Raw genomic sequence first — 14138 nt, 5'->3', positions numbered from 1 at the left:
GTCATTTACAATAGTTAGGTTAGAAACTTGCCTGGATTGCTTGATAACGCTGATTTTATGATGGCCAAGTTGTTGTTTTTTTCTCTGCGAATCCGGCACAGTATGTAAAACACACAGCCAGCTGTTGTTTAAAGAAATATCTGTTACCTTGTTATAGTAGAATATTCCTGAGCTGTGACTCAATATGCAAGGGAATGCGAGTTTGTTTACATCGCAAGCCCTCACAAGTTCTTAACCCCTTCGGTGCTTGCATCGGCCAATGGCTGACGCAAGCACGACCTCCCTGGTGCGGTGCATGTCCGCGGGACGACGAAGCCCCACCTGCTCATTAATTCTCACACACTGTGGGAGAATTTGCCGTGCGGTAAAGGGGTTAACAGCTGTTTTGGGGAGCAGAAAAATCCAAGCAGTGGGGCCACCAGGGATTGCCCTATAGGTGGTTATCCCTTCCCAGAAGACGAATTTCCACTTTGGTAGAAGTCAGTTGAAGGCAGTTGGCGGGCATCCATTTGGAGATGGCAATCAGATCTTCTTGAATTTTCACAGGGTCCTGCCTAGGATCATTGGAAAAGAAAAACACCAACTGTGTGTCATCGGCATAAGACACCAGGGTGATGTTGCGCGCTTTCACAACCAGTGCCAGCGGCCGGATATAAATATTGAACAGGGTGGCGGCAGTACAGAGCCCTGGGGCGCCCCACATCACAGCGGTTGGGAGTAGGAGTGATAGGGCGGGGACATGACTTGAAAAGTTCTATCAACCAGAAAAGATGTGAACGAGGAGAGAGCTTTGCCGCCGACACCGATCTCTCGCAGCCGGTTCTTTTTGCATATTTCCCAGGCATATAGGGAAGACACAAGTCACCCAGAATGAGGGGGGCAGAGCCCATGAGAACTTTATGAGAGATACAAAGGACCTTAAAGAGGATTCCTTGCTCTACTGGCAGCCAGTGCAGCTGGTGGATAAGGCCAAAGACAGAGCAGTGCTTCAGAAGAATGAAAAGTGTCCGGGCTGTGGTATTCTGGGCCCGCTGGAGCCTTTTGATCACCCTCTTGTTAGACCCAAGGAGTAGCGCATTACAGTAGTCCAATCTAGCCAAAATGCTAGATTGAAATATTATCTGACGTTTGACGGAGTCGAAAATCCCTTGCATGGGCTTTAAGCCCTGTAGAAGTCCAAAACAGGGCCTGCTGCTGATTTTGCCTGTTTTTTTGTTTTTTATATCCTAAAAAATATCCAGTGGCTCTGATTCTCAAACAAAATTACTCAAATAATGAGCCGATGTCGTGAATTTACAAGCGTGTGTGACTTATTCTACTTTTCTTAAAAAATGTTTGGAAAAGTTGAATTCATTCATGTCATGTCATCATCAAGGATAACAAAAATTAAACAATTTTGGTTATACAAACATTTCACAAGTGTACATGTTTGAGAAGTGCACATTAAACATCAACATATAGTACAAAATACATAAGTCATGCACAGTTGGTTGCTAAACGTAGGACACTAGTCCTGACTAAAGGATAATAATCACACTTGGGCGGAGAAAAAACAAACTATTCAAACACTAAATGGGACCTCTAATTTAAGTGCTATCAAAAGGAGGGCAATTAGTTATAAGCTTTCTCCCAGAGCACTTTGAGGATTTGTTGTCCCAGATGCCGGCGTCAATGTGTTTCCAACCCCGCAACCATTATGGGGTTTTCATCAGGACCTGGCTGTGATAGTGTCTGTTAAAAGGAAACAGGATGTTTTTTACTAACACCTGTCTACACAAGTGTCAGAGGGTCTAAACAAGGGACAACTACGCTACCATGGTGAACACCCAATCAAACACTACATATAACCCTAGTGTCAAAGTATCAGCCTAAATCTCCGGGATGGTCTTATCAGGGTACCCATCAGTCACCACACGGAACCGCCATTCATCATTTGGGATTCCTTTTAAGACCAAACCCGGAAAGGCCCTGCCTTGCACAGGAGAGGACAAAGATGGTAAAAAGTTCTCAACTGCTCAGACAGCCCTAAGTTAGGTCTTGTAATTCTGTATCTAGAATATGTAGGTGGGACAAAGTGACTGATGTCGCAGTGCAAACAAATGTGATGAAAAGAAGAGAAGTGTGTTAAAATTGGATGAGGGAATGCTAAAGAGTTTTATTCTGGTGTCACTCCCTCCACCAACGTTAAAAATGGTCAAAGACAGCCTTCAAGAATAACCGTCCAGATCTAAATCGAGGTCAACATGTTTCAGCAAATCATATGGACAATACGTGTCCTTGCTTTCTTCAGGACCTATATGACTATTGCTACTGCAGGAAAAATGTGGAAAAAGTGTAAATGAATAAAAAGTGATTCCGTGATAATTAAGGAAATCAAAAGGAGACAAGTATAGAGATCACCTGGGTTTCCTAGGCGTCCACTTCATATCTTGCCTCACAGACTGTGTGTGTCACAGTTCTGTAAGAAGAAAAGACCTCACCCCACCTGGCAGCGGCTCAGGAGATTAATGTAGCACCGACAGTCGGCTCGGATGCCGGCAGAGAAGTACCGACGAACAGAGCGGTGCTTCATTTATCTTCATTTAGTTCTGTCCTGCCGAAAGAAATGGCAAATGATATTGATTTTGAGCACATTATTACGTGTAAAACTTAGTCATTTACAATAGTTAGGTTAAAAACTTGCCTGGATTGCTTGATAACGCTGATTTTATGATGGCCAAGTTGTTGTTTTTTTCTCTGCGAATCCGGCACAGTATGTAAAACACACAGCCAGCTGTTGTTTAAAGAAATATCTGTTACCTTGTTATAGTAGAATATTCCTGAGCTGTGACTCAATATGCAAGGGAATGCGAGTTTGTTTACATCGCAAGCCCTCACAAGTTCTTAACCCCTTCGGTGCTTGCATCGGCCAATGGCTGACGCAAGCACGACCTCCCTGGTGCGGTGCATGTCCGCGGGACGACGAAGCCCCACCTGCTCATTAATTCTCACACACTGTGGGAGAATTTGCCGTGCGGTAAAGGGGTTAACAGCTGTTTTGGGGAGCAGAAAAATCCAAGCAGTGGGGCCACCAGGGATTGCCCTATAGGTGGTTATCCCTTCCCAGAAGACGAATTTCCACTTTGGTAGAAGTCAGTTGAAGGCAGTTGGCGGCCATCCATTTGGAGATGGCAATCAGATCTTCTTGGATTTTCACAGGGTCCTGCCTAGGATCATTGGAAAAGAAAAACACCAACTGTGTGTCATCGGCATAAGACACCAGGGTGATGTTGCGCGCTTTCACAACCAGTGCCAGCGGCCGGATATAAATATTGAACAGGGTGGCGGCAGTACAGAGCCCTGGGGCGCCCCACATCACAGCGGTTGGGAGTAGGAGTGATAGGGCGGGGACATGACTTGAAAAGTTCTATCAACCAGAAAAGATGTGAACGAGGAGAGAGCTTTGCCGCCGACACCGATCTCTCGCAGCCCGTTCTTTTTGCATATTTCCCAAGCAAAAGTTGTGAAAAGTAATATGAAGAAAGTTGCACTGATATTGAAATACATGGGATTCAAAGAGAAAATTCTTCACTGGTGTTGTACTACATGACAAGCAATCTCACATGCAAATAACTATGCTTCTAGCAACACCGCTGGAATGCTATGGTGGAAAATAACCTGTCACATCGAGTATAATACAGGTGAAGTAGTTAGAGCTGCATTCAATGAACCTCATCATTGAGACCATCTTTCATCTTCCAAACTGATAAACCCACCTTTGTTCTGCATAAAGAAGCTTGCTATCAATAGCACCTGCTCAATGACGGTCAATTCCAGGTCTTTTTCAGAATGGTCTTTCTCCAATAAATATTGTATCATTTTGGTAACTGTCCTCCTACACCTTATGTTCATTGAACCTGATCTTCACTTTTCATGTTGTCATCGCTATGTGTTGGACTTGGCTCTCTCTGTAGGCTCAACCCCAAACATCTTGCCTTTTTTCACTCCACTTTTTGCATAATTTGTTTTTATTAGCCTTAGGAATCTGTGCATTTTACCACTGCTAACGAGTGCTAAAATGCTTGTGCTCACTCCCATAAAACATGGTAAATTGGTTTATACCCAATTGGCATATTTAATGTACTTGTAAGTCCCTTGTCGAGTGGTATACCATATACCCAGGGCCTGAGAATTAAATGCTAATACTGAGCCTTCACAACTTATTGTGCCACCCACTTCAATGTGCCTCTTAAAACATGCCCCATGCCTACCACTGCCAGCTGAAGGCCGTTTTAAACTGCCAAGTTGACTTGGCATTATAACCCCCTTACCAAGCGTAACCTCCCCTTTTATTAAATATAAGCCATCCCTAAGGTAGGCCCTAGGTAGTCCTTAGAGCATTGTGCTGTGTAATTACAAGGTTAGACTTCTACTTTTTTAATTTTAAAATGTCAAAGTAGTGATAAACTCCTAAAGTTATTTTTCACTACTTTGAGGCCTACCACTCCATAAGATAACTTGAGGATTCCTTACTACATTCATTAAGTTATAATTTCCAATTGGGAAAAGGTATCCATGTCATGTTTGCTGTCTTTGGAAAAAAAAAATATTATAATTTTGAGAATGCCACTTTTAGAAATTTGATATTTTTCTGCACTTAGCCCTTTGTGCCTGTAGCCTGTCTCAGGTCACATGACATCAACTCCCAACTCTCTGAGTACATGGAAGCAAACCACATCCTGAACATCTCTCAAACTGGTTTCGGATGTAACCATAGCACACAGACTGCACTTCTCGCTACTACCGACGACATCTGCTCCCTCCGAGACAGCGGCGAAACCATAGCCCTCAACCTTCTGGACCTCTTGGCCTCCTTCAACACCATCTCCCACCGTACCCTAATCACGAGACTTCATGATGCCAGATTCTACGATAAGGTCCCGGACTGGATCCGCTCTTTCCTCACCGGTCGAACACTGAAATCTGACTACCCTTGTTCATTTTTCAAACCCACGGAGATCTGCTGCGGAGTCCCCCAGAGCTCCTCCCTCAGCAACACTCTGTTTAACATCTACATGGCCCCTCTCATGGCCATCGTCAGGAACTATGAACTCAACATTCTCTTTTACACCGAGGACACCCAACTGATCCTCTCCCTCACCAACAAAACCATAACCACCGAAACAACTTCCACAGCAGGATGAAGGCTGTTGTCACCTGGATAACAACCTGTTGCCTCAAACTCAACTCGGACAAGACTGAAGTCCTCATACTGGGACCCATCCCCTCAGCTTGGGATGGCCCTCAGCATTAGGAATCCTGTCCACCCCACAGACCACGCACGAAACCTCAGTATCATATATGACTCATCACTCACAAAATACTGCCAGATCGACGTTGTCGCCTCATCATGCTTCCAAACGCTTCACCTGCTTTGAAAGACATTCAAGTGGATCCCCACTGAATCTAGAAATACAGTCATCAGCAGCAGACTCAATTAAGTCAACACATTCTATGCCAATGTCAACCAGAAACTACTCAGGAAACTACAAAACGTTCAAAATGCCTCAACCTGACTGGTCATCGATATCCCCTGCTGCAGCCATATCACCGACCACCTCTGAGAACTCCACCGGCTCCCAGTCAACAAAAGAATCACTTTGAAGCACCTCATGCATGCCTACAAAGCCCTCCACGACGCAGGACCACCTCTGCTCTGCCCAACTGGCCCTTGCCACCGTCCCTCGGAACCACAAGACTGGAACTGATGGAAGTTCCTTCTCCTACCTCGCCGCCAAGACTTGGAACACCCTGCCTCTCCACCTCAGACAATCCCCGTCACTGACCCAATTCAGAAAGGATCTCAAGACCTGCCTCTTTGACTGAACCCCAGCGCTCAGACAAAGGTATGATGTTACAACGCATACATTTACAATACATGCCTTTACAACACCGTTTTTACATCGCAACATCCTTTACAATGCATGCATTACATTGCATGCCATTACAATGATTTTTTTAAAACTACATTTGCAGCGCAAACCACTACATTGCATTTAAGGAAAAGTGTTGGAAAGTGTAGGGGTAAAAATTACTATTCTAACTCCAGGGGGTGCAACAGTAGGGTAAGTGTTGGATAGTGTAGGGAGAACAATTACTATTTTAACTACAGGGGTGGCAACAGTAGGGTAAGTGTTGGATAGTGTATGGGTAAATATTCCTATTCTAACTCCAGGGGGTGCAACCGTAGGGTAAGTATTGGATAGAGAAGGGGTACTATGCGTTGTAATGGTATGCGTTGTAATGACATGCAATGTAATACCTGCGCTGCCGTGGCATGCTTTGTAGTGTCATGTGTTGTAGTGACATGCAATATAATGGCTGCGTTGTAGAGCCATGCTTTGTAAAGGATGTTGCGCTGTAATGACTGTGTTGTAAATGTAGTGCGATGTAATGACTGCGTTGTAAAGGTTGTTTTCCTCTCAGGCGGATCAGCAGCCCCCCTCAGTGCTTTGAGTCTATCAAGGGTGAGTAGCTGTGCTTTAAAAACCCTGATTAATTGATTGATTGCTTTGATGACTGGGTGTAAACTGACAGTTAGACTGTGAATTCCTCTCAGACAGTCAGACAATGGAGGGATTAGGTGTGCCTTAATGGGCCATCTGCTGGCAGTATGAGGGGTGGAGCTGAGCACAGCCTCACTCTGCCTCACACAAAGAACCTGTCACCTTCACCTTGTCGCTGCGGACAGCTTGAAGCCAGGGTAGTGGAGTAGGGAAATTCATTGCACTTCAAAGGAACTTTCAAAAAGCTTCTCCCACCTTCTGGTTTAAGGACACTAGTGTATAAAAGTAAGACCTCAGATGCTAACTCTTCAGTATACTTCTGGACCTGCGAATGCTCTGTCAGGAAGTAGGACGCCTGTGGAGCTGAAGGGACTGCCACCCTACTTGACTGCTGACCTTCTGATGCTTTGCTGAATTCCTGCCTTTCTGCCCTGCTGCCCATTTGTCTGGGGAGGAAGAACTAGGCCTGTAACTTCATCTTAAACCCAGGGCTACCAGAGTTACTCCAAGGGCTAATCTGCTGGCTTCCTGATCTGAGCACCAGCCCCTGGACCAAGGACTATATACATGCATTTGGGCTCATCGTGACCATGAACGGGACTGTTCGCACCAAGACCTCACCACTCGCACTGCAATGCATCACAAAGCTCCATCCGCCAACCATTCATGCTACAGCATAGACCGCCTGCGATGACTGCCAACGTAGAGTTCAAGCAATGCAAGTTCACAACACCTGGTTTACTCTGGCAGCTTCCCGCGATGCTCTCCGGGTGCCCCGCAGCTCCTTCCATGGAGAATGGGACTCTTGGCATGGATTTGAAAAGGTAAAACTTCAGCAGGAGTAACCTGGATTTCCTGCAGCCGACCTGCTCTTCATCATCATGGTCGACCTGAAATTATGACTTGGACCCTGTCTAGCGTAACCAGACATCAATAGTTGGCACTTCGTGGTTTTGGTGCTATTTTTACTAAAATCTTTTAAAATGTATAATTCTGAGCTTACTGATGGATTTTTGTTACTCTGTTACTATTAAAATGCACTCTATTTTTATAAATTTGATTGTAATTTTTCTTGTGTTGCATTTTCACTTTATTTCTGTTCGTATGCTGCATAAATATTTTACACATTACCTCTGAGTTAAGACTAAATGCGCTTTGTGCCAAGCCACCCAGGCTTAAACACTTGTTAATTCTGTGACTTTTTGTGGTTCACTCTGCAAGTGATGGTGGTTTATGCTTGACCAGGGTTCACACCCCAGTCAATCAACAACACAATTTCTCACGCTAAGTAACTGAGCCCTCAGGGGCATGTGATCATGGAGACAAAGTTGCCTGAATCACAATTTGTGAAAAGTTTGAGGACCCATGGAGTGTGCATCCCTAAGTCAAATTGCTTGAGTCTTTTTGTACACCTTCAAATGTTTCAACATCTGCAGGGGAATTGTCGACCACAGGTTGAAGATTCCATGTTGTGTGATAAGCGTATTTTTTGTGGTCAATTTTAGAGGTTGTGTGTGAACCAATTAATCTTTCGGAGATTCACCATATCTGATGAAAACTTTGGTTTCCCAAAGTTCAGTGTCCCATATACTATAGTTCTTCAATGTTTGTTTTTTAGAAATTGTATTGAATTATAATGAATACCATAGGTTTTCACACAGATAAGGCGATCTGTCACTGGTTTCTGAAATGAGTGTAACAAAAGTCTCTTGGAATGCTGCCCTTATTATTATTCTGATAGGGGTCTCTTTCTCATGTAATTGTATGGTTAACATACCCACACAGAGAATGTAATCTTGCTTTTCTCCACAGTCACCCAGTGACCTCAATATTTGTCCAACTGGGTGATTATCATGTAGGGATTAAGGATGGAAGCTATCATACCATAAGAGGCTATTGTATTCAGTAGGTTTGTAAAATACTTCACGCTTAAGAGTGTCTTTGGTAGTTCTATCTTCAGATTAGAGAAAGAGATATTGTTTTTGTTTCTTCTAATAGTGAAACTAAGGAACCTATCCCATTTTTGATTTAATCAGAAAAGGCGAGAGCTTCTTCTTCATTATCAGACCAGATAATGAAAATATAATCAATGTAGCGTTTCCAAAGTGAACCATTCCCTGAGAAAGGGTTGGAAAGTTTGAATATGAGTGCTTTTTCAAAGCTATTCATCAATGTACCATGCATCTGTAAATAAACATCATCTTCAAACTTGAAATAATTCCTGGTAAGGGTCATGTGTGCACAATTTATATCAAACTTAACCAGGACTTTTGAGGCCACTTCATATTGGGATAGGAACTCACTAAGGACCTTGAGGGACTCCTCTTGAGGAATACTTGAATGAAATGCAGCAGCTTTCAAAGTCATCACACGTTGTGTGTGAGGGTTAAAAGACATACCCTCCAAGAAGTTAAGGATGTCTTCTGTATTGCTTATATAAGAGGCATGGAGGTCATTAGAAGTCTTTAAAAATGGTCGGAGAACTTGCATAATGTCTTGAATGTAGACCCTTTCATGCTACCCGTGTTGTGTTACACCTTCTACATTTTACCACTGAGAAAGCCTTCCATCCCTTCGAGGTAGGTAAATTGAGTACCCATACATTAGGTAATGGTAACACCTGGTCTTTACAGTTCCATGAAGCAGCAGAAGTGTGGTGTGAAAGGCTACATATCAACAACGTATTATTAGTAGAAGTGTAGCACTATTGTGTTTTCAGATTTCAGATTGGCAAGCTTTTGCTGAGTTTTGGAATATCCATCAATTGGATGTTATGGATGTTATGTATGTGGTTACATATAGTTAGTATTTGTTAAACATCTACTTTATGGATTCTGCTTGCTAATTTGAAATTATAATGAGCTTCTCCCTGCAAAAGATATTTGGAGAGTGCTTCCTCTATAGACAGGTGTTCCAATGGCTCGACCATTATGTTGAGTTAGTTAAGTTCATCGAGTTGTATGGCTGGTGGTTCATTGCTTGTCTGGAAGAGCACTTTAACAGGAAGGTACAATTCTGTGATTCAATGTTGTGCATTTGACTGTGTGACATGTTTCAATGCATTTTATTTGGATGGTTCTAAGATGTATGTTGGCCATGGCATTGCTGTTGACTTAGAAGTATCAAGCCAAGAATAAGGCTTTGTTGGGGTTCCGTGAATCATGCTCAGAGTCAGAAAGGGAAATATAAGCATAGTAGGAAGGATGTCCCATAATGCATATTGTTCAGTGGAAGATGCTGTTGGGTGTCCTCAGTTAGATGAAGTGTGTATGTTTATTTCGTATTGCACTGGAGATTTTGTGTTAAAACATGATTAGCTACACTACGTGGCAGACTTAAGGCACCTTGGTGGCTTTAAAGGAAGGTAGGATGAGGAGTACGTAGTGGTTAGACCAAGAAAGCAGAGTGTTCACACCTGTATGAACAAGGAAGTGCACGTGACGACGAAATATTGACTTTACTGGGGATTAAAATGTGAAGATATTCTGTTTTTGTGATACTTGCCCCAGAGAGTAGGAAGCGGACATCCTCTACATGTCTTTCAGTATTTACCATCACCTTGTACTGTTCATTCAATTTTAGCATTTAGATTTACTAGAACTCCACTTTCTTTATGAATTGGGAATTCTTGGCTTTGGTAATTGAGGCTTTAATCTGTTAATCATATTAATTTCACCTTCTGCTAAAAAAGCAACTTGGTTATTTTTGAGTCAACAGCATCCCTCGTTGTGCAGGAATCATTTCACACATGCATGGTGAGTCTGGACTCAGTGACGGAACAAAAAGGAGATGTCTCTGAGTCTTTAACTAAGACCAGGATGAGTTTCTACTCTGTGCTCACCTCTCATGGCCGCCAGGTGACCAGAGGTGGAATATGACGGCTCTCTTTTCATCTAGTCACCTGGTGACCACTTCTCATCTTTTTTTCACAGGTGCAGTCCCCCGATGTAGACCACATTTACATGGTAAGACAAATGTAAATTATGTTTCAGCAGAGAATTGTGTTTCTGATTGCTTGGATAAATGTTACTTCTTGATATCACCTGAGGATCCTAGTTCCGACCAGGTCACCTCTGTAACTGCAACACAATCCAGTGGGTGGTGAAGAAGGCCTGGGTTCTGATTTACTCTTTCATGGATATCTAAGCTTACAAAACAGAATCTTATGAACTGACATGGTACGATACTCTCCCTTATAGATTATAGAATAGTTTTAGCAAATGTAATTTCCTGGCTGACAAGCTTGTGGCAGCAATGTATTGTAATTAACTCTCCAAAGGTCTTTTGGTTTGGTAGGAATAAAAAGAGCTAAATGTTTCCAGCCCAGAATTAAGAACTTTGGAAACAAGTAAAGAAATGACACCAAGTGAGTGTTCCACAAGATGACAACCTTCACTGAGAAGCATCCTACCTTGTAGTCGGTTCTCTGCTGTGGGGGAGTAGAGTGCCGACTGCACTGGTTTTACACTTAGTGGTGAGGTGATCCACAAGATGGCTGTCTTCACTAAGAAGTATCCTAGCTCACAATTGGATCTCTGTGGTTGGGAAATACAGCCTGAACTGCACCTCATGCATGTTTAGAGGTGAGATGTTCCACAATGAGACACCTTCACTGAGAAGTATCCCAGCTAACAGTTGGATCTCCTTTGTTGGGTAGTAGAGCGTGGACTCCTACTCAGACAAGAAGGGTTATCTAGTCATCAGTGTGAGATGAGCTTCATGAACAGCTTTATAAACCAGGTAGAGGGCCGTATTCACACAGAGGGTCGGTCCTCACTCTGTCCTGATGCTGGTGGAAGCCTATGATCAAGGACCGTAGGAGATTCCATTCCACTATTCAGCCATTCACTGAATTCACACCCATTCAGGGACATGTGATATACAAGCCTCCTTTCATTTTCTTCAAGAATGCAATAACATAACATAACAATAACATAATATAAGAGAAACAATAAAGCAAATAGAATGGAAGAAACAAACAAAATAAATGTCACAGAACAAAAGTCAGAGTAAGACTGCCCATCTCATTGCAATCCAGCAACATATCTTCTGAACGTATCCTAATACTGTCGCTTTTGTTTGCAGAAATTAAAGCATGGAGATCAGGCAATATACGGCCACCTGCAAAGGTAAGCCATGGTAAACATGACGTTCTTGTCCTCACTGTCATATCTGCACCATCTTCTGCCACAGAAAAAGGATCCGCATAGCATGAATGGAAAAAATGACTAAGGGGATAAATTTAATATTTTCAGCACAGTGTGCGAGAGCAACCATAGTATTAATTTAAAATTACCTGATACTTGTGTCTTCCCCTGGACTGGTGCCCTCAAAGCCTGCCTAGCGCAATGCACAACCTTTGCACCATGTTGCAGAGGTGTGTGGGTGCTGTCTCGGATAAGACGTATACTGGAACCTACTCTTTCAGTACAAAATTCGGGCCTAGATACGGACAGTTCAGGCAGCGCAGCAAGGCAAGTTGCTGAGCTGTGTTATGTGAACGGGAGAGAGCTGAACTGCACCAGAAAAGGCCTGATTACTGCTAAGACCTACTATACGGCATGCTCTGTCCTTTCATGTGTGGTGTTAGAAATTGGATTTCTGGGTGGCAGAATGACAGCCCTAGTCCGGGTAAGTCGATAGACACCATAAATTAATCTGTGCTCACCCCCTGGTAGCTAGGCACTGACCAGGCAGGCTTAATTTAAGAGACAAAGGGCCAGATGTAGGTAATTTCCATTTACCGATTCTTAAATACCGACTCATACCGAATCGTTAATTCAGAATCGGAAAATGGTATGTAGGTAAAAATTCTGTAAAACTTACCGATTCGGAATGACTCAGTATCTCATTTCGGTATTTACCGAATCGGTAATTTCCTAATCGGTAAATTCCGAATCGGTAAAACCCATGCATTCCTATGGGCCTCCTGGCCCATAGGAATGAATGGGTGTTACCAATTCGGAATTTACCGAATCGGATATTACCGAATCGGTAAATACCGATTCGGTAAAATCCGATTCGGAAGTATGAAAAACGACATGTGAGCCTGCCAACCAATCAGGGACACCCTACACACCCCACAACCAAGGCCCTGAGAATCCAACCAATCAGAATGAAGCACCCCTCCCCAGTACCTGGGAGTGGCCACACCCATGCAGGTGCACACCAACTGAACAAACAATTGAGCTGAGGTGAGAGGAGCTGAGCATCCACAGCCAAGCAGTGCTACAGAATGGAGTCTCATGAAGGGAAAAAGGATGGTGGGGAGCGCAAAAGAAAGATAAAGTTCAGCCCAGAAGAACTTCAGGTGGCTGTAGAAGAAATAGTAAGTCACTACAGCCAAATATTCGGGAGACAGTCTCTGCATGTTGCAGAGACTGTGAAGAGGAACATATGGCTTGGCATACAGGGCAAAGTGAATGCAATTGGTGTGACCCACCGGGAGATTGAGGACATCAAAAAGCGATGGTATGACCTGCGCATCGTAACAAAGACAAAGATTGCAGCACAAAAAAAGGATGCTGGTGTGACTGGAGGTGGCAGGAGCAAAGCACCAAAGCTGAATGAGATGGAGGAGCTTGTGGAAACCACCATGGAGCCAGAATGCATCCATGGGATAGGAGACCTGGACAGTACAGCAAAAGCCACAAAGAAACAAGGTAAGAGGCATGTACCCTAATCCACAACCATTTACCTGAACCCGTACCCCACTGTGTAGAATCATTACACTGCATAACAGCTCATACTTGGTGGTAGCAATGCATCATGGTAGACGTAGTCATGAGTACATTGATACAAAGCATACACCACATGACTCAGCAAGGCATGCCACACACATCATAAAACACACAATGTACACTGTGCAAAGGTGTGTAAACGATTTATTTCAGAAATACACACAGGTGGACAACAACATTGACCCCATGTCAATTTGATTCCACAGGAGAGTCCTCACGCACTCCAGCACCAGCAAGGGAGGAGAGGGCACCAGCAACTGAGAGAAGGGAGAAAGAGAAGAAAAGAACAGGTCACAGCGCTGTAGAAGGAGGCAACAACACCACCCAGGAAGCCTCATCACCAGAGCGAGCCTCAACACATGTCCCGCTATCACCTTTGTTGTTTGGATCTCCTGAATTGTTAAGTACACCGTGTACACCCATAGCAATGTCCAGGTCGTCCATGCAGGGAAGGGCAAGTAGGCATGAGGAGCCCCCTCAGAGGATCCTGTAAACCTCTGATTCAGAGGATAAGGATGTTGTACCTCACCTGTGGCTGACAAGGCTAGACCACAGATTGCAGCAGGCGCTGCGCACCAGTGTCCTTGGCAGGAGGGCACGTGAGGGTGGCCAGGGGCAGGAAGGGGAGAGCGTCTTCTGTGGCCTGGAGGCCACAATGGTCAAAGTACAGCGCATGCAGGCCAAAGCACTGTTAGCCATGCATTGGCAGGTTCGCTGCATGAACAATAAAATTACCAACATGGACAAGGGAATAGGCCACATAGCATCTAGTTTGGAGGCAATATCAAAGGGGATAACAGACATCTCCACATACATGGGTGTACTGTCGGATAAGTTGGACAGGGATCATTTA

General features: G+C 43.9%; 1 protein-coding gene across 1 annotated transcript in view; it reads left to right on the top strand.

Moving 5' to 3' along the window:
- The window catches only part of LOC144767941 (uncharacterized), a 116570-nt gene that overhangs the window by 90475 nt on the left and 11957 nt on the right, over nucleotides 1–14138 (top strand). The window contains exons 6-7 of the mRNA XM_078651284.1: nucleotides 10478–10510; nucleotides 11631–11674. Of these exons, the coding sequence (XP_078507410.1) occupies nucleotides 10478–10510; nucleotides 11631–11674 (77 nt within the window). The remainder of the gene's footprint in view (nucleotides 1–10477; nucleotides 10511–11630; nucleotides 11675–14138) is intronic.

This window comes from Lissotriton helveticus, chromosome 7 (genome assembly GCF_964261635.1).
Source record: "Lissotriton helveticus chromosome 7, aLisHel1.1, whole genome shotgun sequence".
Lineage (NCBI taxonomy): Eukaryota > Metazoa > Chordata > Amphibia > Caudata > Salamandridae > Lissotriton > Lissotriton helveticus.
The sequence above is the reverse complement of the archived record's forward strand: the minus strand, read 5'-3'. Positions and strand labels throughout refer to the sequence as shown.